At 48.3% G+C, this 26176-nt stretch overlaps 1 protein-coding gene across 1 annotated transcript in view; it reads right to left on the bottom strand.

The window, feature by feature from the left end:
• Positions 1-21099, bottom strand: part of LOC308265354 (quinone oxidoreductase-like protein 2) — a gene marked incomplete at both ends in the record, with an annotated part of 38746 nt that extends 17647 nt beyond the window's left edge. Inside the window, 6 exon segments of the mRNA XM_080699007.1 lie at positions 3078-3159; positions 4390-4499; positions 5443-5508; positions 6010-6068; positions 6905-7001; positions 20866-21099. Of these exon segments, the coding sequence (XP_080555133.1) occupies positions 3078-3159; positions 4390-4499; positions 5443-5508; positions 6010-6068; positions 6905-7001; positions 20866-21099 (648 nt within the window).
• Between the last annotated feature and the right edge of the window lie 5077 nt (positions 21100-26176).

Below are 26176 nucleotides of genomic sequence, written 5' to 3'. Positions count from 1 at the left end.
TCCTATAATTTATGATTGCTCTCCAAATGTACACATCCTTCCCCAAAAAAAAAAACTTAACATGAGAAAGGAGAGATATTGTCTAAACAAGTTCCAAGTTAATTCAATTATTTCCAAAACTTTAGATCCAGTTTCTATTTTAAGATTCCAATCCCAGCCGGGCACAGTGGCCATGCCTGGAATCTCAGGACTTGGAAGGCCAAAACAGGAGGATCGCCGGCTCAAGGCTGGCCCCAGCTACTTAGCAAGGCCCTTCACAACTTTGTTTCAAAATTTAAAAATACAGGAAGGCTGGGGTGTAGCTCAGAAATGGAAGGCCCCTGGGTTCCATCCCTGGGAATGTGCAGGCCGCATATCCAGGCTGAGCTCTCCGTTCCCTCCTGCGTTCCCGATCAGTCCTCCAGTAGCAACTCCACGGGCTTACCCAGTGTGCTCCTTCCCACTCAGCGTCTAATAACAGCAGGATCTATCTTTAAGATACTGACATGCCACACCCGGGCACCCAGCAGTGCATGGCACGTGTGCTCTCAATCTCCCCGCGACACTCCATGGAGAGGAGGCTGCCGCTACCAAGCTCAGGCAGAGCTGGAAGATGGACCTACATCAGGATACTTTATTTATTTATTTATTCATTTATTCATTTATTTATTTATTTATTTATTTATTTATTTATTTATTTTTGGTACTGAAGATGAAACCCAGAGGAGTTTTACCTCTGAGATACATCCCCAGCCCTAAAACCCTATCTTTTATTTGTTTTATTTTGAAATAGGGTGTAAGTTGCTGAAAGCCTTGCTAAATTGCTGAGGCTGGCCTCAAACCTGAGATCCTCCTATCTAGGCCTCCCAAGCGCTGGAATTGCAGGCGTGCACCACCACGTCCAGCCAGGCTACCTTTGAAGTCTTCATTTCTTTGGGGTCTATATTCTCTAGGGTTTCTTCTCCCCCACCCTGCCCCCCACTTCAGTATCTCTCAATTCAGTTCATGACCCCACCGCCTGCCTCAGATCCCATGACCACTGGCTTGGATCATTCCAGAAGCCTGCGCCCGCCTCTGCCTCCATTACCTCTGAGTTCACCCCATCCCTCATCCCCATGGCAACCAGAGTGAACTTTCCAAAATACGGATGATCATGTCACTTAAAATTCTCAATAGCCCTCAACAGCCTCCAATCGATGTTCAAATTTTCGAGCCCATGGTTTTATCGCTGCCCACCGTGCTAGTCACCTTCCGCCGTTGGCCCCAGTCCTTTATTCCAGAGATGCCGTCTGCCATTCCCCGGGGTACGGTGCTAGCTCCTATTTCTTGCTTTTCTAACGTGTCTTCCACCACTAGAACAGCTTCTCCTCCCTTCCTCCCCGAGTCAGCCCTTCAGAACTCAATTTTCATGTCTCCTTCCTCCAGGAAGCCCCCCTTCTCTGACATCCACAGCCTCAGAGAGACGCCCCTGTAGAAATCTGATGTGCCCATTCATTCATTCATTCATTCATTTAAAAAAAAAAAAAAAAAAAAAAACGTTCTTGAGAGCCAGCCGTGCTCCAGGCAGCGATGAGCCACACGGAACGTCCCTGCCCTCGGGGTCCCTGCGGCGAGGAGACAGTAACCCAGTAATGACGTGAGTAGCGGTAGCCACACGGCGAGGCGTGCAGAAAGAGAGAGGTAGACGCGCGGACGTGAAGAGGGCACTGTCAGCAGTGGGAGGAGACTGACCAGCCTGAGGGTGGAGCGTGCGTCCTTGAAAAAATGACACATGAGTTTAAATCTGAATTGCAGAGGGAGACAGTTCAGAACCTGCTGGCGGAAACTAAAGGCCCCCGTGGAGGCCGCAGAGCACAGAGCGAGGCCCGGCCAGGTTCTAGCGCCTGCAGGGACAGCGGGGGACTGCTGGGTGTCCTCCTAGCCCACTAGCACACGAGGGCAGGAGCCCCTCTCCAGTTTATTTTAAGTCCCCAATGCCCTGCACATGGCATTTAGTAAGTGAAAGGATATATCCCAGGTCTGAAAATTGAAGGTATTTTGTTCTGTTTGTTGTGGTTACTGGGGGTTGAGCCCAGGGACATTCTACCTCTGAACTACACATCCAGCCCTTTTTTACTTTTTATTTTGAAAGAAGGTCTCCCACAGGGCATGGGAGCACACGCTTATAACCCCAGTGCTTGGGAGACCGAGACAGAAGGTCGCAGGTTCATGGCCAGCCTCAGCAACTTAGAGAGGCCTTCTGCAATTTAGTGAAACCCTGTTTCCAAAATAAAGAATAAAAAATAGAGCTGGATATGGTGGCCTACACTTGTAATCCCAGCATTTGGGAGGCTGAGACAGGAGGACTGTGGTTCGTGGACAGCCTCAGCTACTACTGAGTGAGGCCCTTTGCAACTCAGTGAGACCCTGTCTCAAAAATAGAGAATATTAAAAAAAAAAAAAAATAGGGCTGGGAGTGTAGCTTGAAGGTAGAATGCCCCTGGGTTCCATTCCCAATACTGCCGGGGGGAAAAAAGAATAAAAATAATTAAGCTGGGGGTGTAGCTCGGATGTAAAATGCCCCCAGGTTCAATCCCCAGTACTGTAGAAAGAAAAAAAGAAAGGAAGGAAAGGAGGAAGGAAGGAAGGAAGGAAGGAAGGAAGGAAGGAAGGAAGGAAGGGAGGGAGGGAGGGAGGGAGGGAGGAAGGAAGGAAGGAAGGAAGGCAGGCAGGCTTCTTAAGTTGCTGAGGGCCTCACTGAGTTACTGAGGCTGTCCTTGAACCCGCCATCCCTGTCTCAGCCTCCCAAAGTAATAAGATTAGAGGCATGTGCCACCACACACGACTGGAGGTTTTTTGTTATGTGTTTGTTTTTGTTTTTGTTTTTGTTTGTACTAGGGATTAAACCCAGGGGCATTCTACCTCCATGTTATACCCCCTGCCTTTTTTTTTATTTTGAAACAGGATCTTCCTAAGTTGCTGAGAGCCTCCCTAAATTACAGAGGCTGGCCTCAAACCTGTGATCCTCCTGTCTCAGCCTCTCAAGTACTGGGATTACAGGCATGCGCCCCCATACCTGGATTTTGTTTTTTTTAATGGAGACCCTAACATGCAAATACCTTGGCTTGAAGAACGTGCGTCGCCACATCTATCACCGCAAGGCCTGTGGCTCCAGCAGCTGCCGTCACCAAAACAGTTTCTCTGTGCCAGAGAAAGCTGAATGTTACTACAGGAAACCTTCAAAATGCATCCAGTAATGATGCCTGGAACGTTTCAGAACTAGCACATCTTAAAGCAAGCCATGTTGAGAGACTGGCTCATGCCAACCTTCATGTACCTCTCCTCTCCAGCCCGGAGGGGGTTCTGTATGTGACCACACGACCAGGGCTCATTGGTCCAGTTCTGCTGGCTTCCAAGGAGGAGTCCTTAATCTCATGGAGACAGCTCCTTCTGTGGATGCCAGTAGCGACCGTACCTCTGAATTACTCCGATTTCTATTTTAGAAACTTTGTCACTGCTCATAAAACCCAGCAGTCAGGAGTAATTCTGAGGGCCGGCCCCCTGCAAAGAGCAAGAGGCAGGTTCCCAGGTGACAAGGGAAACTTCAGCACCTTTGATTTTTTTTGGGGGGAGGTGGTACTGGAGCTGGAACCCAGGGCATTCCACCTCCGAGTTATACCCTCAGCCCTATTTTTTATTCTTATTTTGAAACAGGGTCTCTCTGAGTTGCAAAGGGCCTCACTAAGTACCTGAGGCTGGCCGCGAACCGCGATCCTCCTGTCTCAGCCTCTCAAATGCTGGGATTACAGGCGTGCGCCACCACGCCTGGCTACCTTTGACTTTTAAGTATCCCACTGGTACAACCAGCCACGCCTTACAGAAACGCACAACACGGGTCTCCACTGAACTGATGAAGAAACCGGCTGAGTTGTTCTACGAAGTGCTCCCTCCCCAGCATGGTCAGGTTGGAGAAAGCTATTTTTCCAAACTCAAGACTTACAGTCTACCATTTCCTCTCAGACCAAAGGACATCCCGTAATCTTGAAACCCAAATCTCCAGTAGTTACCTCCCTTTGACCTCTCCTTAGTCAAACTGAACATGTGAGGAAAAGAAGGAATAAATAGGGCCAGGGCACATGCGTGTGTGTGCGTGTGTGCATGTGCGTGTGCGTGTGCGTGTGTGTGTGTGAACCCGGGGGCATTCCACCTCTGAACGACATCCTCAGCCCTATGGTTGTTGTTTTTTTTTGAGACAGGGTCTCACTCAGTTGCGAAGGGCGTTGCTGAGCAGCTGAGGCTGGCTGTGCACCTGTGCTCCTTCTGACCCGGCCCCTTAAGTACTGGGATTGCAGCGTGTGCCCAGCTCAGTTGAACGCTTCTGACATCCCGGAAGGGAACCGTCCAGCCCTCTGTTGTCTACACGGCCCTTACCCAGGCTGTGTGCGGGCCCGATGCTCCAGGGCCAAAATAGCAGTGCCGTACGATACAGGGAGGGCGGCAGCCTCGCGCAGAGAGACCTTTTCTGGAACCTGCCACAGGGTCTAAAGAGAGAGACAAGAGTGACTTCAGGATTAAGCACTTACCCCTGGTTGCAAAGCTGCTCAGTGAAGACGGCAATGTGACTGGGTGATGAGTCTGCAATGGGAAATGCGTGCCTGTAACCCAGCCCAATGGGTGTCCAGACCAAACAGACCATGGCAGCCTGCGGGACGGGGCGCATCCACATGCAAAACCCTAAGGCTGGCCGCTGACTCACCAAGAGGCCGTGGGAGGCTGAAACAGGAGGACCACAGGCTTGAGACTAGCCTCAGCAACCGAGCCAGCAAGACCCTGTTTCAAAATAAAAAAGTAAACAGGGTTGGGGGTGGTAGTTCAGAGGTAAAATGTTCCTGGGTTCAATCCCCAGTACCACAAAATTTTAAAAAGTTGGGGGAGAAGCAGACTTATGGGGAAAAGATCACAGATCACTATATTGTCACGGGTGAATTTGGTATATAAGTTTTACATCCGCAAACCTGGGGTGGGGGGAGGGTGTTGTGTTTCGTGCCCCACTAGGGGCACCATTCACATCTTGCTCCACCCGACAAGGCCACCCTGGCCGGCTCCATGCCCAGGGCTCGCTCGTTCATTAGCTTTGTGTGAGGGAGAAGCCCGTTACATCCGGCTCAATGCCCCAAACTCGTCTTTCTACCAAAACTACCTAACTATGGCCCGACTGGACAGCCAGCCAACTGCTCGGGCACTCCAGAACAAAGTGCCCTTCTTCATTAAAACACTTGACACAAACAAAGCTCTGTGCGAGGGCTGTCACACCACGAAGAGAAGGGGCTTAGCGTGTGAAGGGGAGGAAAACGTGCTTGGCTGAGAAACAAAACGTGGCCAGAGAAATGCCAAGAAAAGGGGAGGGGAGGAGAAGGGAAGGGAGAGGTAGGAATTAAAGCAGAAAAGAAGTCTGCGAGCACTGCTCTGGAGAGGTAGGAATACCTTCTGGTCAACGACACATTCTTCGGCCATAGCGTTAAAGCCACTCACGCCCATCACTCGATCTCCCTGGAGGAAAGAGAGTGTGGAGTGTAGGTTCAAATGCACAGCCTTAGAGTTGCCTCTTCTTGAATTAAAGAATAAAAGAAAATATACATCTCTGGCTCCATTAAGACATAAGATGGCCTTAATACCTATTCAGAGCAATTCAGAGTAAATAAGGCAGTAGTACTTTATTTCCATACTGCCTGCCAGGCGGCCAAGCCAATCGGGGCGCATTTCAGACTACAGTGGGGTGGAAGAGGGAAAGATCGGTCTGTATCAGAATCCCAGCGTCAACGCCTTTCACGGGGGACTCAAGCTTGACTAAGTAAAGAGTTTAATGAAGCCAGAAACTGCCACCAGATTCCTTCCCCCAATTAAGGGCTGGTTTCTTCCGTCTTCATCTCAGTTTCCCTTTGGTGTCTGCTGGCAAAGACCATGGGAAGCAGGACCTTTGGGGTACCAACGAGGTTAGCACGTTACTCATGGCTACATACACTTCGGTTCCCTAGAGTTCCACTAATTTACCTCTTTCACTGTGTGGACATCCGAGCCCGTCTCCAGGACTGTCCCAGAAAACTCCATTCCTGAAGCATAAAGATTAGGTTAGCTCTAAAGCCCAACACAATGGAGCGGAGAAAGCCCTAAGCCACAGGCCACCCTAGCCACTAGTCAGAACTGGGAAAGTTCAAGTACCATCACCTTCTCCTGGGCAGAGGAGCAGTGTGGTACCCAAAGCACAGAAGGTGAGCCTAAGATTCCATGATTCGTAACCTGAAAAGCTATAGTGGAGCCAGGCGTGGTGGCACACACTTGTAATCCCAGTACTTGGGAGGCTGAGATAGGAGGATCAGGGTTCAAAGCCAGCTTTAGTGAGGCCCATTGCAACTTAGTGAGACCCTGTTTCAAAATAAAGAATAAAAAAATAGGGCAGGGGTGTAGCTCGGAAGTCAAATGCCTCTGGGTTCCGTTCCCAGACCTGCCAAAAAAAAAAAAAAAAAATAGAGCTGGGGGTGCAACTTGGTAGAATGCCCCTGAGTTCCATCCCCAGCACCACCAAAAAAAAAAAAAAAGCTACAGTGGTTCCGTCTACAACCTTAACACAAATGACCATTTCACAACAGTATTTGGAAGACTGGGAAAGGACAATCACAGGTTTGAAGCCAGCAACTTTGTGAGGCTGTTTCCAAATAAAAAATAAAAAAGGCTGAGGGGGTAGCTCAGAGGTAGAATGCCCCTGGGCTCAATCCCCAGTACCAAGTTAGGCTGAGGAACACAATGTTGTACAAAACAGGCATAGACATCGCCCTGGGGGGCTGGGGGCTCACAGCCTCGTGATTCTAAGGAGGATGCCGACATTTCTCCCAGAAAACCCACTGGTGAAAGGGTCGTGTTGGGGAGTCGCTGGGTCCTTCATACTCACCAGGGGTAAAGGGAAGCTGGGGCCTTTCCTGATACTGACCACGGCAGACCAAGATATCTGCAAAGTTAACACCACAGAAATGGACATCGACCCTGACCTGCAGGAAAAACAGCAGCCGAACAGTCCACAGTCAGAGAGCGTTCACCCAGAGATTCAGAACGAGCCACTGAAGGACGACGCCGAGCCCAGGACGGAACAAGAGCCAGAGAACTCAGGAGGCCGAGCGGACGTGGCTCTGCCTCCATGGAGCGACAAGCATCGTGGAGAAGACGGGCGTGCGCCACAGAATGAGGAAGCCACGGGGCCAGGTGTGTCCCAGCGCTCAGCTCCACAGGAAGCACTACGGGGGGGGCTGTGGCGCCGAGTGTGGCCTCTTGGAGAAGTCTAGAAAAACTGACATTTGAGCTAATAACAGCTTAGAGTTGATCATTCAGAACAAGAGGGGAGCCGGGCGTGTTGGCGCTCACTCGTAATCCTGGGACTCGGAGGCTGAGACAGGAGGATCACAGGTTTGAAGACAGCCTCAGTAACTTGGTGAGCCCTTCCACAACTTAGTGAGAACCTGTTTTAAAATAAAAAGTATAAGAAGGCCGGGCGTGGTGGCGCATGCTTTTAATCCCAGCATTCGGGAGGCTGAGACTGGAGGATCCCAATTTGCAGACAGCCTCAGCTACTTAGTGAGGCCATCTGCAACTCAGTGAGACCCTGTTTCAAAATAAAGAATAAAAAATAGGGCAGGGGGTGTAGCTCGGAGGTTGAATGCCTCTGGGTTCCATCCCCACACAAATAAATAAATAAATAATAAAAATAAAATAAATAAAAAGTAAAAGAAAGCTGAGGGTGTATCTCAGAGGTAGAATTACCCCGGGATCAATCCCCAGGACAACATAAAATAAAATAAATAAGAGGAAGCCGGGCATGGTGGCACAGACCTGTAATCCCAGTAGTTGGGAGGCTGAGTCAAGAGGATCACAGGTTCAAGGCCAGCTGTAACAACTTAGTGAGACCATATCTCAAAATAAAAAAATAAAATAGGGCTGAGGGTATAATTCAGAGAGAATTCCTCGGGGTTCAGTCCCCAGTAACAAAAACAAAAGGAAAAGAAAACAAAATAAGAGGTAAAAAGCCCGGCACAAATATAAAGCAAGAGCGTGAGCAGAGGGCCAGCCTCAGAGACGGAGGAAGCCCAGTGATGGTGGAGCTTGGAGAGAAGGAATGGGGACGAGGGTGAATGAGGAAGGAGAGGCAGGGCGGGGGAGGCCACACCTCACGGGCTGTAGATCTGTACTGAGCGTCTTGGCCTTCACACCAGGAGCCATGGAAAGCCATTCAAAGGCTGTAACCAAGCCCGGCATGGCGGCCTGCCCCTGTAATCCCAACACTTGGGAGGCTGAGACAGGAGGATCGCCGGTTCGAGGACAGCGTCTGGAACGTTAAAAGACTCTCAGCAACCCAGCGAGGCTCTGTTTCAGAATAAAAAATAAAATAGGGCTAGGGGTGTCATTCAGAGATAGAATGTGTCTGGATGCAATCCCCAGCACACACACCCCCAAATAAACAGGGTACCAAGTCATCTGGTTTTGGAATCTGGGATCTCGGAGGCAGCCTCGACTCCTACCTTCTACTTAGCAGGTAAGGCCACACTGGAGGTGGGACTGCAGGGCTTCAGCCAGCAGTTTTTTGTTTGTTTTACACTACTGGGGATGGAACCCAGGGGCCTTCTCCCTCCAAGCTACAACCCAGCCCTATTTTTTACTCTTTATTTTGAAACAGGGTCTCAGTGAGTTGCAAAAGGCCTAAGTAGCGAGGCTGTCCTCGAGCCACAATCCTCCCATCTCAGCCTCCCAAATGCTGAGATTACAAGTGTGTGCCACCACGCCCAGCCAGCAGTTTCTTTAGACTCTGTGACCCAGGGGTTCTCAATCCACTTCCCAGGCCACTGTCATCAGCATCACCTGGGGACCTGTTAGAAATTCAAATTCTTGGGCCCTGCCCAGACCTGCTGAATCAGAAACTCTGGAGGCAAAGCCCAAGGACCTCTTTTAACAAGCCCCAGGTCATTCTGCTGTGGGAGATGACACGTCCCAACAGGGGCTGGAATTACAGGAGAAGATGAAATCTAAAACACCAAATCGATATTTACTTGTTTAAATTCTGCTTTTCCGAGCTACACCCCCAGCCCTATTTTTATTCTTTATTTTGAAACAGGGGCTCACTGAGTTATAAAGGGCCTCACTAAGTAGCTGATACTGTCCTCGAACCACGATCCTCCTGTCTCGGCCTCCCAAATGCTGGATTACAAGCGTGCGCCGCCACGCCCGGCTACTTGTTTAAATTTAATACAGAAGCCAGGTGTGGTGGTGCTCACCTGTAACCCCAGCACTTGGGAAGGCTGAGACAGAACGATCACAGATTGGAGTCCGGCCTCAGAAACTTAGCAATGAAGGAATGCAGGAAGAAGAATCTAAGATATTGACAATACTAGTATAGGGAATCTACTAGAAATAAGAAAGCAGGATATTAGAATTAAAATAGGACCCTTGTAGAAGTAAGAGAGTAACAAAAACATGTGAGAGTACTGTAAGGAAACATTCCCCTCTCCTGATAAAATTAAAATGTGAAGAATTAACTGTGAGTCTCTGCTTCGGTAACCCCACTTGCCAATATAAAGTACAACTTGTAAGTTCCTGCTTATGATAACTGCCTGAGTTCTGGCTTCTGTGAAACTGCTTGCTTATGTCCCAGCTACCTTAATGTTAAAAGTTGTTTTAATTTAAAAACCTAGGTTACTATTAGAAATTATTTTAAGGATAGACTTGTTTTTCAAAATTCTTGATGTTAAGAATTGTTTTTTAAAGTTTGAGATATTTTAAAATAGTATAAAGTAATTTAGGGAATGAAGCTATTTTTCTTGGAAGTGAGGCCCAAGCTCACCGCAACTTTATCTCAAGGAAGCACCCGGAGGGCTCCTCAAACGGTCAGTACTCAGGGGCCGAGCTGAAGGTTGCCATAGTAACCAAGCATGAAAGAGAAAGTCACTCTTTGGCGGGCAGTGACGTAGAAAGGCTGTCATTTAAGACTATTTGCTGTAATTCAAGTGTGTGTGTGCTTTCTTTTGAAATTATTGGTTGTACTTGTTTACCTTTTTATCTGATTGGTTATATCCTACCTTTTGGCGGGCTGTGACGTGTGTAACCACCCCTCCAGGGGCTATAAAAATAGAGCCTGAAGTGTGCTCAGGGTCGAGCTCCGACCACTTTCCTTGCTGTCTACTGAGGCTGAACGCTAGCTCGGCCAGAGGCTCCCTCTGGTAGCTGCTGGGCAATTCCTCTACTGACAGTCAAGCTAGTGAAGGAGTCTCGACCCTGGCATGCCAGTGAGAGCTGCAGCACTATAAACTCTGCTTGTGAGTTGCAACCTTGGTGTGTCCTTCGTTATTTGGGTAAGGGGGTGACTCTCGGACCCTAACATCTGGAGGTCCCACCGAGATCCCTCCCCCCACCTAGCGAACGACCCCAAGGGCAGGAGTTTAACTACAACGGACCTCAGGCAACGAGACGTCGTGTAAGACCTGGGAAGAGACAGAGGAAAAGGCGGGGGCAACGGGACGCCGTATAAGGCCCTCGTGACCTCTGTCACCCCTCAGGCAACGAGACGTCGTGTAAGGCCTGAGGAGGAGAGAGGGGGCTTAGGCAACGAGACGTCGTGTAAGACCTAAGTGACCTCCAGAGACTTTTTCAAGTCTCATTGGAGAGGGGATTCTTGTGGAAACCCCTGAGCTAGCAACGAAGCCGTCCTGGCGAACGAAGAAGTGCTCGAGCTGATCGACCTGCAGCCGGCGAAGTGGACACCATTTGGCCTCATCCAGGATCCTAGCAGTAAGTGTGGTGTAAATGTGAGAAGGACCGGTCCGTATGAATGGAGAGCATGGAGTGAGTGGAAACAAATGATGTGTGTTATTGGAATTGCAATTCCTGTGCTTATTATAATTTTTTTATTAGAATACTGGTACCAGTAATAGAAATAAGTAAAAGTTTTATTGCAAGTAGTTTATTATAATTGGGTTTTAATAATAATAACAAATTAATATGTCTAATTAGTTAGGGCATTTATTGGTTGTTATATTAAGGTATCCGTGTCAGGAAGGGCTAATCTTGGGTGGAGTTGAGCAACGACATCTATTAAAAATTAAATTCTAACAGTCCGCCAGGGGAGTGCACATGAGGGGTGGTCGCCCAGCACTCCGGACGAGCCTACCTCTGCTAGAGAGGGCAGGTTTTTTTACCTGAGGCACTGTGGAGGCATACGACACCTGGCCAAAAACCTGGTGGAGTCCCCTCCTTAATACAGCACACTTGCAGACCCGACACACTAGGAAAACCCATCCCAGACTCTGGTATAGGCGAAGGACTTCTACCGGTTGCCCGGGTGGCTTTCCGACCACCTGTAGCCCTTAAGGACTGGGGGGAGCAACTTGGATGAAGAACTAGCCACCAGAGTCTAAAATAAGACCCCTAGACTCATAACTCCTCCACCCAACTTAGAGACATAAAAAAAAAAAAAAAAAAAAACTAGAATAAATTAGTTAACGATGGGGCAAGCCCAGGTTACGCCCAGAGGTCTCATGCTTTCCCACTTCTCGGAGGTCCAAAAAGAAGCTCAAGAAAAGGGCCTGATTATCAAGAAAGGTAAGTTTAATACTCTCTGCTCTGTTGAATGGCCAGCTCTTGGAGTTGGATGGCCACCACAGGGATCATTTTCCCCAGGCTTAATTTCAAAGGTCAAAACAATCATCACGCAGCCGGGTAGCCAGGGCCATCCTGACCAATTCCCTTATATCTTGGTCTGGGAGGACATAGTTCAAGAGCCCCCTTCCTGGCTCCGGCCAATTCTGCAAACTATTGGCAATGCAGCCCTAGTAGTCCAGGAAAAGAAGGGAGCCACAGGAGCCTCTAACTCTCTTGGGGAGAAATTTTCCGCCCCAGTACTGCCGGAAAGCTCGCCCTTATACCCTTCTTTACTAGATTTAGATATAGCCAGACCACCTCCCTACGCCCAGGCAGAACAGGCAGCTGAGGGACCTAATAGTGTGGCCAGGCCCTCCTCTTCAGCACCCGTATCTCAGAACCAGGACAGAGGTCGTAGACCACGAACTAGGGGGCTCCAAAGACAGGAAGAGTAACAGGAGCCCACCTCCTCAACACAAGAGGAGGAGGTCTCGGTTCTCCCAGTTCGTGCCACTGGACAGGGGGGACCGGAAGGGAATCACCTTTATCAGTATTGGCCTTTCTCCTCCAGTGACCTATATAACTGGAGAACCCAGAACCCCCCTTTCTCTGAAGATCCTAAGTGTCTTATAGGATTATTAGAATCTATCATGCATACCCATTGCCCCACCTGGGATGACTGCCAGCAGCTGTTGAAAACACTCTTCACCACTGAAGAAAGGGAGCGCATTATCAACGAAGCCAGAAAGAATGTTCTCGGCGAGAATGGGAGACCCACCACACTCCAGAATGAGATTGAGGACACCTTCCCTCTCAACCGCCCAGACTGGGACTTCAGGGACGCACGAGGTAGGGAGCGTCTCCGAGTATACCGCCAGACTCTAATGACCGGTCTCCAAGCAGCTGCCAGGCAGCCTACTAATTTTTCCAAAGTAAAAGCTGTTGTTCAAGGAGACACTGAAAGCCCGGCCGCATTTTTAGAGCGTTTGTACGATGCTTATAGGCAGTATACCCCAATAAATCCAAAGGCAGACGAACATCGATCAGCCATTATACTTTCTTTCATTAGTCAGGCAGCTCCTGATATCAGAAAGAAATTAAGCAAACAGGAGAATCTGGGAGAGTTAACTGTGGGAGAAATGATGCAAATAGCAGAGAAAGTATTTAATACCAGAGAGACTAAGGAAGAGAGAGAGGAAAGGTTAAGAAAGGAAGATAGGGAGGTCCAGGAGAAAATTAGAAGGGAAGATCGTGAATTCCAAGCAAGGGAAAACCGAAAGCAGCAGAAAGAAATAGCTCGAATCTTTTTGGCAGGAATCAAGGACAGGGATGAATATAAGCTAAGGAACAAAAACTTTACTAGGTTAGACAGGAACCAGTGTGCAGGATGCAGGGGTTATGGGCACTGGAAGCATAACTGCCCAAAACTTCAAGAAAGGGAAAGAAGGGGAAACAATTATAATTTTAAAAGGGAAAGGGAAAGAGCGGTGGAACAAGCCAAGGGTCTCTTAGTGGGAGAAAAACAATGAGGGGGTCAGGGCTCGACTCCCCTCCCCGAGTCTTGGGTAACTTTAACAGTGGAGGGGAAACCGGTGGGATTCATGGTAGACACCGGAGCACAATATTCTGTATTAAACCAGTCGTGGGGAAAGCTAGATAACCAAAGAACTAGTGTGGTCCAGGGGGCCACTGGCTCGAAACTTTGTTCATGGACAAATAAACGAACTGTTCATTTGGGGAAACATCAGGTCACTCACTCATTTCTGGTGGTTCCTGAAAGCCCAGCCCCATTATTGGGAAGAGATTTGCTTACTAAGGTAAATGCCCGTATCCATTTTGAGCCGGAAGGAATTAAGGTTACTGACGGAGATGGCCAGCCATTACATGTCCTAACCTTGTCACTAAATGATGAATACCGTTTATTTAAAGAGCAAGGGAAGGAATTAAGAGATCAGGAGGATATGACAATATGGTTAGAGCGCTACCCCAATGCCTGGGCTGAAATAACAGGCGTAGGACTAGCCAAGCATGTGGCTCCAATCATAGTGGAATTGAAAGCTACTGCCCAACCTATAAGGGTTAAACAATATCCAATGCCCGAGGAAGCACGACGAGGGATAGCGCCTCATATCCATAGACTGCTGAGAGCTGGAGTCCTCAGGCCCTGTCATTCGGCATGGAACACCCCTCTCCTCCCAGTCAAAAAGCCAGGAGGAACAGATTATCGACCAGTGCAGGATCTTAGAAAGATCAATGAAAGAACTGAAGACATACACCCAACCGTGCCTAATCCCTACACAATTTTGAGCCATCTTTCCCCAATACTAATTTGGTACACGACTCTCGATTTAAAGGATGCGTATTTTAGTTTAAGATTGGCTGAGGTTAGCCAACCATTGTTTGCTTTTGAGTGGCAAGAAGAAAAAGGGGGAAAGATAGGCCAATTAACGTGGACCAGGCTCCCCCAGGGATTCAAGAATTCCCCCACTCTTTTTAATGAGGCCCTTAGCCAGGATCTGGAGCATTTCCGACAGACTCATCCTCACGTGACTTTGCTACAGTATGTTGATGATTTGCTGCTAGCGGCAGCTACTAGACAGGAATGCTTGGAAGCGACAGGCCAGCTACTAGAGGAGTTGGGGGCCCTGGGGTATCGTGCCAGTGCTAAAAAGGCACAGATTTGCCAACAGACGGTCACATACCTGGGATACAAACTAAGGGATGGAGCGCGATGGCTGACTGACGAAATGAAGAAAACCGTTCTTCATATCCCGACCCCTACCTCCGCTCGAAAGGTAAGAGAATTCCTGGGGTCTGCCGGGTTTTGTCGACTATGGATACCTAATTTTGCGGAGGTGGCCAGGCCCCTCTATGAGGCTACCAAAGAGACTAAACAGTGGCAATGGACCAGGGAACATCAACAGGCATTTGATCATCTTAAAAGAGCCCTCTTACAGGCTCCTGCATTAACCTTGCCTGATCCTCTAAAGCCATTCGTCCTGTTTGTGGACGAACGAGGAGGAGTAGCAAAAGGGGTGTTAACCCAGCGGCTGGGACCATGGAAAAGGCCAGTAGCCTACCTGTCAAAGAGACTGGATGCGGTGGCAGCCGGGTGGCCCCCATGCCTCCGCATCATCGCAGCTATAGCAGTTCTTGTCAAAGATGCAGATAAATTAACGTTTGGACAAAATCTGCAAATAACCGCTCCCCACCCAGTGGAAGGAGTCCTAAGGCAGCCTCCAGGCAAATGGATGACAAATGCCAGACTAACTCATTACCAGGGACTGTTGCTGGATTCACCTAGGATCACCTTCACGGATCCAGTGATCTTGAATCCAGCCACCCTGCTGCCCACGCCAGACCTGGAGCAACCCCTTCATAATTGCACGGAAGTCTTGTCTGAGGTCGCTCAGATACGAGGGGATTTACAAGATGTCCCTTTGCTGAACTGTGAACTATGTTGGTATACAGATGGTAGCAGTTTCGTGCAGAACGGACAGCGGCGAGCTGGGGCAGCAGTGGTGAGTCAGGATGGAGAGGTAATCTGGAGCAGTGCTCTGCCTCCCGGGACATCAGCCCAAAAGGCAGAACTAGTGGCGATGGCTGAGGCTCTTGAGCGAGCCAAAGGAAGACGTGTTAATATTTACACGGACAGCCGGTATGCATTTGGAACTGTGCATGTGCATGGCGCCATCTACCGGGAGCAGGGATTTCGCTCTGCAGAAGGCCGAGAACTCAAAAACTTGGCTGAAGTACAGCGGTTGTTAACTGCTGTGAATAAACCAAAAGCTGTGGCTGTGATGCATATCCCAGGACATCAATCCGCTAACACCCCCGAAGCAATTGGTAACCGGCAAGCAGATGCGGAGGCCAGACGAGTGGCTGCAGAAGATTGGGGTGAGGTGCAACAACATCCTAGCGATGCGAATAAGCCAGAAGTCATGGCTCTGGTGAGTCTGCCTCTTCCTGAGTTACCAGCTTTGCCCCCTCAGCCAAATTACTCCCCAGAGGACTTGAATTGGATAAAAAGACATTTAGGACTGAGGGATCCTATAAATACTAGGGAGTGGCACAGAGACTGTGATGGAAAACTGATTTTGCCACAAGATTTGGGACATTTTCTTCTTGCTAACCTCCACCAAACATCCCACTTGGGATGGAAAAAACTACTAACTCTATTCTCTGCAGCCCAGCTCCGGTTTCCCCATCAAGCAAGTATAGCTCGACAGGTAGTAGATCGCTGTGTAAGCTGTATCATGATGAAGCCAGCCTTGCAAAAGAATATACATACAGGTATTCGAATAACCGGGAGGGCACCAGGAAGGAGTTGGGAGGTGGACTTTACTGAGGTAAAACCGGGCAAATTTGGGTACAGATATCTATTAGTATTAGTGGATACTTTCTCGGGGTGGGTAGAAGCATTTCCCACAAAGAGGGAAACAAGTCAGGTGGTAGCTAAAGCCTTGTTGGAAGAAATCATTCCCCGCTATGGGATCCCACAGGCCATTGGGTCTGATAACGGTCCGGCTTTCATTAGTAAAGTCCTCCAAGGACTAGCTCAAGCCATGGGGATTGATTGGAAATTACATTGTGAATATAACCCCCAGAGCTCTGGGCAGGTAGAGAGGATGAATCGGACCTTAAAGGAGACCTTAACTAAATTGGTAACAGAGACTGGCGGTGACTGGGTGACACTCCTTCCCTTAGCCATCTTTCGGGTTCGAAATTCCCCATACATTCACGGCCTAACTCCCTTCGAAATCATGTATGGGGCACCTCCTCCCATCATTCAGCGCGCCATGGCGCCACCAGGGGAGAAAAATCTGGCTCCAAATTATCTAACCATGCTGGAAGCCCTGGCTACAGTCCAGCAAACAATCTGGCCCCTTATTCAGGCCTATCATGATAAGGATGTACAATCGAACCCAAAACATGGCATAATCCCAGGGGATATGGTTTGGGTCAAAAGACACCAGTCAAAGACTTTGGAACCTCGATGGAAGGGACCTTATGTTGTCTTGTTTGCCACTCCTACTGCTTTAAAGGTTGACGGCATTGGACCTTGGGTGCACTTTTCCCATGCAAGAAAAGCACAACCTAATGAGATAAGGAAAGCAACCAACGAGTGAACCGTCCAGAGACATCTCTCCAACCCACTGAAGTTACATCTAACCAGAAGAAAGGATGATGGCGGGTCCTCTCCTCCTGTCTCTTCTCCTCGGAATGATGCTGAACCAGACTGAGGCTACTCCCTTGAACCCTCCCCATTTTGGTAACCCGCATAGGCCGGTTAAACAAACTTGGGTGTTTAGAAATGCAGTAACCCATGAGGTATGGAATTCAACGTCCAAGGTGGCGCCCCCACTGACGTGGTTTCCGGACTTATATTTTAATCTGGAAACAATAATGGGGGGTGTTAATGCCATAACTGACCCTAAAAGAAAACTTATAACCCGTGAGGACATGAGAAAGAAAGGATTTTGGGTATGTCCAGAACATCAATCGGTAAACTTAAGGGAAAAATGTGGAGGCGTACAAAAATCCCATTGTGCTCATTGGGATTGCGTCATCGCAGCAGACGGACAAAACCAAAGGGGGTTAGTTAACTCGGGCTTAATATTAATGAAATTCATTAACCCGTATCCAATTGAAGGCTCTAAGGAGGAGGCTAATATAGTCAAAATCCATTTTACGGAGATGGGTAAAGCAGAAAATCGATGGGAGCGAGGGTTCACTTGGGGTATAGTCTTGTCCCCTACAACTGAAGTAGTTGGAATGCACATGGGTTCTGAGGTTCCTAGCTTCTTTACAACAATAATACCCGGCCGTGCGGTTCTTGCCCAACTACTCTTAACAGTAGAACAACCGGCAGAACCTGCTAGGAAACCTGCCCAACTAGGCCCAAAGCTAGTCACCAGAATTCCTATTACCACCACGACCACTACCACCCCTACCTCAATAGCTCTAAAGGCGGGGTGGACCACCCCACTATGGTCGATGGCTAAGGCCGTTTATAACACCCTTAATCACACTGCTCCAAATTATACAGGGTCATGTTGGCTATGTTATGAACCCACCTTACCTTTCTATGAAGCAGTAGGAATAGAAGGGACATATAACATTAGCAAGGAAACCCCAACCAATTGGAAACAGCAGCCTGTGGGCTTAAATTCAATAACTGAAATAGCAGGTAGAGGAACATGTGTGGGGAAGGTCCCTCAGGACAAACAACAGTTGTGTGCCACCTCCCTGCCCTCTCCAAATTGGAGTGCCAATACCTGGGTAAGCCCCAAACAAGATCTGTGGTGGGCCTGTTCTTCAACTGGGATAACTTCCCATATCACCACCACAGTATTCGATCCCTCCCAAGAATTCTGTATGATTGTAATGATAGTGCCCCGCCTCTTATATTATAGAGGAGATGTCCCCTTTAACTATTGGAATGAGAGAACACAAATAAGCCAATTAAGAGCCCTTCGTAGACCTAAAAGGGAACCAATTACTGCTATTACTGTTTCAGTAATAATAGGACTTGGGCTTGCGGGAGCAGGGACAGGAATCGCCGCCTTGGCCACCCAGAAACATGGCCTGGCTACCTTAAGGTCGGCAATAGACAAGGACATAGCGCACATGGAGCAGTCTGTTTCTGCACTGGAAAAATCCCTAACGTCCCTCTCTGAAGTTGTACTCCAGAATCGGAGAGGACTAGATCTCTTGTTCCTCAAGCAGGGTGGACTATGTGCTGCTCTAGGTGAAGAATGCTGTTTCTATGCGGATCATACAGGAGTGGTGCGTGACTCCATGGCTAAAGTGAGGGAAGGATTACAAAAACGTCAAAAGGAAAGGGAGGCCCAACAAGGATGGTTTGAATCATGGTATAATTTTTCCCCATGGTTGGTGACCCTTCTCTCGGCCTTGGCTGGGCCCCTAATCGTTATAGTTCTTATTCTTATCATAGGCCCATGTGCTATAAATCAACTCATAGCCTTTGTGAAAAACCGTGTAAGCGCGGTACAACTCTTGGTCCTCAAAAGTCATTATGACCTTTTGGACACAAATACAGCTGAGGAAGAATCCTCAGTATAAACAGAAAAAGGGGGAAATGAAGGAATGCAGGAAGAAGAATCTAAGATATTGACAATACTAGTATAGGGAATCTACTAGAAATAAGAAAGCAGGATATTAGAATTAAAATAGGACCCTTGTAGAAGTAAGAGAGTAACAAAAACATGTGAGAGTACTGTAAGGAAACATTCCCCTCTCCTGATAAAATTAAAATGTGAAGAATTAACTGTGAGTCTCTGCTTCGGTAACCCCACTTGCCAATATAAAGTACAACTTGTAAGTTCCTGCTTATGATAACTGCCTGAGTTCTGGCTTCTGTGAAACTGCTTGCTTATGTCCCAGCTACCTTAATGTTAAAAGTTGTTTTAATTTAAAAACCTAGGTTACTATTAGAAATTATTTTAAGGATAGACTTGTTTTTCAAAATTCTTGATGTTAAGAATTGTTTTTTAAAGTTTGAGATATTTTAAAATAGTATAAAGTAATTTAGGGAATGAAGCTATTTTTCTTGGAAGTGAGGCCCAAGCTCACCGCAACTTTATCTCAAGGAAGCACCCGGAGGGCTCCTCAAACGGTCAGTACTCAGGGGCCGAGCTGAAGGTTGCCATAGTAACCAAGCATGAAAGAGAAAGTCACTCTTTGGCGGGCAGTGACGTAGAAAGGCTGTCATTTAAGACTATTTGCTGTAATTCAAGTGTGTGTGTGCTTTCTTTTGAAATTATTGGTTGTACTTGTTTACCTTTTTATCTGATTGGTTATATCCTACCTTTTGGCGGGCTGTGACGTGTGTAACCACCCCTCCAGGGGCTATAAAAATAGAGCCTGAAGTGTGCTCAGGGTCGAGCTCCGACCACTTTCCTTGCTGTCTACTGAGGCTGAACGCTAGCTCGGCCAGAGGCTCCCTCTGGTAGCTGCTGGGCAATTCCTCTACTGACAGTCAAGCTAGTGAAGGAGTCTCGACCCTGGCATGCCAGTGAGAGCTGCAGCACTATAAACTCTGCTTGTGAGTTGCAACCTTGGTGTGTCCTTCGTTATTTGGGTAAGGGGGTGACTCTCGGACCCTAACAAGCAAGACCTTATTTGCAAATAAAAAAATAAAATAAGGCTGGGGGTGTTGCTTGGAGGTAGAATGCCACTGGGTTCATTAGTACCAAAAAAATTTGTACAGAGGTGACCCAATTGGTGAGAAGACCTTTGCACCTACAATTTAAGGAACTGCTCTATGCCATTCCAAAGCACAGTAATGGCGAACAGGAATCACATCAACGCGGCTCTTGTGAACTGACTCCTTACAACATGATGTCTGGACACAGAACAGAACAAAGGAGCCAGCCAGCAGCCCGCACACCTTGGGCCCGGCACAGCCTGTTCTCAAGCTACTCCCTGCTTCCTTAAGAGTGACTCAAGGCCCGGGGATGCAGGTGGGTGGTGGAGGCTGGCCCAGCTGTGTGAGGCCCTGGTTTCACCAGGTTCAATCCCAGTACCCCAAAAAATAAACTAATTAATTAATTAACTAAAAGAATGACTCAAAGATGAGCTCTCTCTGCAGGCAAATCCCAGGAAGCTGATGGGAGGGGGGGCAGCTCAGGCTGCTCCAGATAATCCATCTGAGCCACAGGCTCCGTGCTGGAGAGGCTTCGGCACGACCACTGAGGCAGTGGTCCCCAACACTGAGGCTCCCCGCCGGCCGACCCGGGCACAGACCGCTGCTCTCCACGCCTGCACCATCAGTGGTCCACAGGCAGGGCCTGAGCGGCTTCCACAATCCAATGCACCTGCCCCCAACTAAACTAATTCTCCCATTAATCACTGCGGGGCACCGGGGGAGGGCACAGCGGTTTGGGGGAGTGGAGGAATGAGGAGACGCTGGGGCCGTGTATGCGTTCTATCGGTAAGTAACTTGCACGTAGTTACGCAAAGTCGAGTTCAAATCAGAAATTTCTGTTTCTAAGACAACAGCTATGGAGAGTTTCTGGAAGAGGCCCATCCGTGTGTTTAGGGAACAATCTTCCTGGCGCACTTTGGACCCTTTTGAGAACGTTCTGGCCCAGGACCAAATGGGACTGCGGCCTTCGAGTCGCCCCCTGGCTTGGGAGCTGGAAGCCTGCTTCGAGTGGGGGGGGGGGGGTGATGTGGTGTCCAGGGTCCCGGGACAGGCCAGTCCCCTACCTCGTGCGGCCCGACAGGGCGGCGCGCCACCTCCCCAATGGCCAGGGGCTGCTTCAGCTCGGCGCACAGCGCGGCGCGGTAGTGGCGGCCTGGGCCCGGTCCTGCAACCGGGACAAGGGGCGGCTTACAAGGGGCGGCCCCCACCCGGCGCTGCACTGGTGGGCTCTTGGATTCGGGGTTGCACCTGCAGAGCCACGCCCGAGGGAGGTACCGTCCACGGACCAGCGCCGCCATCTCCCTAGGAGGAGCCTGGAGAAAGAAGGGCCAGAGCGGGGCGGAAGAGCCGGACAGCAGGGAGCCACGCCCCCGACCGCGGGGAGCCACGCCCCCGGCAGCGCGGGCCACGCCCCGGTAGGGAGCCACAGAGAGCCACGCCCTCTATGGGGAGCCACGCCCCCATAGGGGAGCCACTTCCCTGAGCCTGCTAGGGGCACTCAGACCCGACAGCCCCAGGGCAAGGGCTAGGCAGAGCGCCCTATCCTCCCCCGACCCCCGACCCCGACTTCCCGGGCTTGCCTGAATGTAGAGCTGAATGTAGAGAGAGGAAGACGAAGCCCAGATTAGTCCAGATTAGTATTCGTTGGCTTTTTTTTTTTTTTTTCGATACTGGGGATGGAACCCAGGGGCATTGTACCTCCGAACGATACCCCCAGCGCTATTTCTTAGTCTTCTTTTTAATTTTTGAAACAGGATCTCACTGAGTTGCGAAGGGCCTCGCTAAATAGCTAAGACTGTCTGTGAACTGTGGTCCTCTGGCCTCAGCCTCCCGAAAGCTGAGATTACAAGCATGTGCCACCACGCCCGGCTTCGTTGGCATTTTTGTAGCAAATTTGAGACTTTTAAAACCACAGTTGGGCAGCCGGGCGTGGTGGCGCACACTTGTAATACCAGCATTTGGGAGGCTGAGACAGGAGGATCATGGTTCGTTGACAGCCTCAGCTACTTAGTGAGGCCCTTTGCAACTCAGTGAGATCCTGTTTCAAAATGAAGAATAAAAAATAGAGCTAGGGGTGTAGCTTGAAGGTAAAATGCCCCTTGGTTCCATCCCCAGTACCAAAAAAAAAAAAAAAGGGCTGCAGGTGTAGCTCAGAGATAGAATGCCCCTGGGTTCAATCCCCAATACTGAAAAAAATATATATTAAAAAAAATTAAACCACAGTTGGCGTGTGTGTGTGTGTGTGTGTGTGTGTTCCAAGTTATACTCCCAGCCCTTTTTATTTTTTGGTTTTGAAACAGGGTCTCACTAGGTTGCTAAACCTGTAATCCTCCTGTCTCAATCTCCCAAATACTGGGATTGCAAGCATGTGCCACCACCACACCCAGATAATTTTGCATTATTTAAATAGTGATTTCTTGCAGGAAAGAAATCCTAAATTCATAGGTAAAGCCTTTGGTGTCTGCATTAACACACCTTGCTAGAATTCAAGTATGTGAGTTTGTGTGTGTGTGTGTGTGTGTTAGTTACTGGGTATTGAGCCCAGTGCACTTTACCTCCAAGGTATACCAGAGCCCTTTATATTTTATATTTGGGGTTTTTATTGTTTGTTTCTGATTTTTGTGGTACTGGGGATTGAACCCAGGGGCATTCTACCTCTGAGCTACACCCCTGCCCTATTTTATTTTTTATTTTGAAGCAGGGTCTCATTAAATTTCTGAGGCTGATCTCAAACCTGTGATCCTCCTGTCTCAGCCACTCAAGTACTGGGATTACAGGTGTGTGCTACTATGCCTGGCTAAAGTTTAATTTCCTTTCTTTCTTGTGTGTGTGTGTGTGTGTGTGTGTGTGTGTGTGTTAATGAGGATTAAACCTAAGGGGTATTCTGCCTCTGAGCTATATCCCCAGCCCTGTTTTATTTTATTTTTTGAAACAGGGTCTCACTAAATTGCTGAGGCTGGCTTGAACCTGCAATCTTCTTGTCTCAGCCTCCCAAGTATTGGGATTACAGGCGTGCTCCACCACACCCAGTTTAGAGTTCAATACTTAATACTAATTTTAAGGCACATACAGCATCAATTACACTAAAACTAAACTGTTACTAATGATCTGATGTTAAATGATCCTCCACAAATCCAAAGAGTGCTTCCAGTTAAAGTCAAGCCAAAACCTACTGGTTTTCATGTTCCAAAGGCTTATATCATATCTGGCATGTAACAGATGCTGAAAAAAGAATGCTGATTCAATGACCTAACTCCTAATTATTAGGCATACTGGAAGAACTAAAAAATATTAACTGTGAGGTACTATAAAACTGGGTAGACACCTGTTACACCTTTTAAAACAGTAACTATGGCTTTCTATACTAACAATATATGAGATGCACATGTTATCCTGAGAAAAACTGGTAGCATTTAAAGACAGTAAGTCTTGGAAAGACATCTGGTCCAAAAGTATAGGCCTTGAGCTGGGCATGGTGGCGCACACTTGTAATCCCAGCATTCGGGAGGCTGAGACAGGAGGATCGCAGTTTGCAGACAGCCTCAGCAACTTAGTGAGGCCCTTTGCAACTCAGTGAGACCCTGTTTCAAAAATGAAGAATTAAAAAAAATAGGGCTGGGGTGGAGCTCAAACATAGAATGTCCCAGGGTTCCATCCCCAGCACCACACACACACACCAAAAAAAAAAAAAAAGTATAGGTCCTAGGTTCAAACTCAGCTCTGCTGAAATAGAGAACTCCAAAATTTCCTCTCCTGAAAATAACAGCTACCCGCTGCCCCAGCTGGGCCCACAGATGAGTTCTGTGAAGCCCTACCTGGATAGATCTCCATAAGCCTGTTAACTGGCTTTTCTTTCTATAAACTGTAACTGTGTCTATGGGATCCGCGAGGAGCATCTAGCCACTTCTCCCCAGTTTGGTATACAATTGGTATACAATTCATTTTCCCATTTTCATCATTTGGTTATTTCTCATGCGAGCAGGTGGGCAGGCAGGCGGCCAGCTGAATCCCACCAGCAGGGACCCGGGCAGACCCCCTGGGTGGACCTCCAGTCACACTGCCTAGTTGCGTGGCTTTGGTATTGACCCCCGATGACCCTCGGCCTCGGTTGATTCTTCTATCAAGAGACAGCATTGGGCCAGCAAGTGAAGTAGGGGTGAACTTCCAAGATTATGGTCTAGAAGTCAGGGATAGTGACGCACACCTGGAGTCCCAGTACTTAGAAGGATGAGTCAAGAGGATTGTAGGTTCAAGGTTAGCCTCAGCAACTTAGGGAGACTCTGTTTCAAAATGAAAAATAAAAAGGGCTAGGGGCATAACTTGAGGGTAGAAAACACTTGGGTTCAATCCCCAGTATAAAAAATAAAATTAAGCTGGGCGTGGTGGCACACACTTGTAATCTCTGCACTTGAGAGGCTGAGACGGGTTCAAAGCCAGCCTCAGCTACTTAGTGAGGCTCTCAGCAACTTAGTGAGACCCTGCTTCCAAATAAAATATTTAAAAAGTCTGGGAGTATAGCCCGGAGGTAGAAAGCCTCTGGGTTCCACCCCCAGTACCACAAAAAAATAAAAATAAAAAATAAAATTAGTACCCAGCCAGGCACGGTGACGCACACCTGTAATCTCAGTACTTAGGAGATGGACACAGGAGGATCACAGCGTTAAAGCCAGCCTCAACAATTAGTACACCAAGATGATGGCCTAAAGACTCCGGTGGGTAAGGGATCTAAGAACAAAGAGCCACCATGGCTACATGGCAGGGCTCATTTTATGACAGTAGCACTCACAGGGAATGTGAGAAGTCACTTTAGCCCACCTACACCCCCAGGAGAAAAGGACCAGCGACGAGCAGATGAGACGGAAGCAAATCCTGTTCACAAACAGACCCAACGGCCTTTGTAAACCCTTAGTCATTACGCACAGACCACAGACGGTGAGAACCGGTAGCTAGGGATGGAGCTAGTGACTGCTCACCTACCACTGGAGCCTCAACTAGACGCCCCCAGGCACTGCAGAGAGAGAAAGGAGGAGGGAGGGAAGGAGAAGGAGAAGGGAAAGGTAGGAAGAAAGGGGGGGGAAAGAAATGTGGAGAAATACTAACACTTTCACAATCAAAATGAACATTTCTGGGCAGGGGGCAAAGTTCCAGGTGCTTGCCTAGATGTGATGTGTGAGACCCTGAGTTCAGTCCCCAGCACCAAAAAAAAAGAATAAAGCTGTGTGTGTGTGTGTGTGTGTGTGTGTGCGCTTTACTGGAGATACAACCCAGGGCCTACACTCCCAGAACTACTTTATATTTTATTTGGAAACAGAGTCTCACTAAGTTGCTGAGAGCCTTACTAAGTAGCTGAGGCTGGCTTTGAACCTGTGAGATCCTCCTGTCTCAGCCTCCCAAGTACTGAATTACAAGCGTGCGCCACCATGTCCGGGTAACAAACACTCTTTGCCAAACAGTGAGCCAAAAGAAATCTCAAATGAGCCGGGCGTGGTGGCGCACGCTTGTAATCCCCGCGCTTGGGAGGCGGAGACAGGAGGATCGCGCAGGTTCGAAGCCAGCCGCGCGCGCTGGCTTAGGAGACCCTGTTTTCAAAATGAAAATGTAAAAATAGGTCTGGGAGTGTAGCCCCGAGGTAGAAGGGCTTCCAGGAACCCCAGTACCACCAAAAAAAAAAAGAAAGAAAAGAAAAGAAATCTCAAATGAACGTAGTATGAAACCACCAAAAAAAAAAAAAGAAAGAAAAGAAAAGAAATCTCAAATGAACGTAGTATGAAACCAGGTGGGAAATGTTTTGTAAAATATTTAACTACATTAATATATTTATACGCTTAAGATATTTAAGTGATCTTGCTGGTGTTTCAGGCATGCGCCACCACACCTGGCTTATGTTTTGAAACAGGGTCTCCCTAAATTACTGAGGGCCTCGTGGTGCATGCCTGTGACCCCAGGGGATTATTTAAATATCTTAAGCATATGAATCCTATATCATCCAAATTCATATGCCTAAGACATGAATGTAATAGCCGGGCCTGGTGGCACACACTTGTAATCCCAGCATTTGGGAGGCTGAGGATCACTGTTCACAGACAGCCTTAACTACTTAGTGAGGCCCTTTGCAACTCAGTGAGATCCTGTTTCAAAATAAAGAGTAAAAGCCGGGCGTGGTGGCGCACGCTTATAATCCCCGCGCTTGGGAGGCAGAGACAGGAAGATCGCGCAGGTTCGAAGCCAGCCGCGCGCACTGGCTTAGGAGACCCTGTTTCCAAAATAAAAATGTAAAAATAGGTCTGGGAGTGTAGCCCAGATGTAAGAGGGCTTCCAGGAACCCCAGTACCACCAAAAAAATAAAAAATAAAAAATAAAAATAAATAAATAAAG

The sequence above is a fragment of the Muscardinus avellanarius genome, assembly GCF_963383645.1.
Source record: "Muscardinus avellanarius genome assembly, chromosome: 7".
Classification (NCBI taxonomy): Eukaryota; Metazoa; Chordata; class Mammalia; order Rodentia; family Gliridae; genus Muscardinus; species Muscardinus avellanarius.
This window is presented reverse-complemented; position numbering and strand designations above follow the sequence as displayed.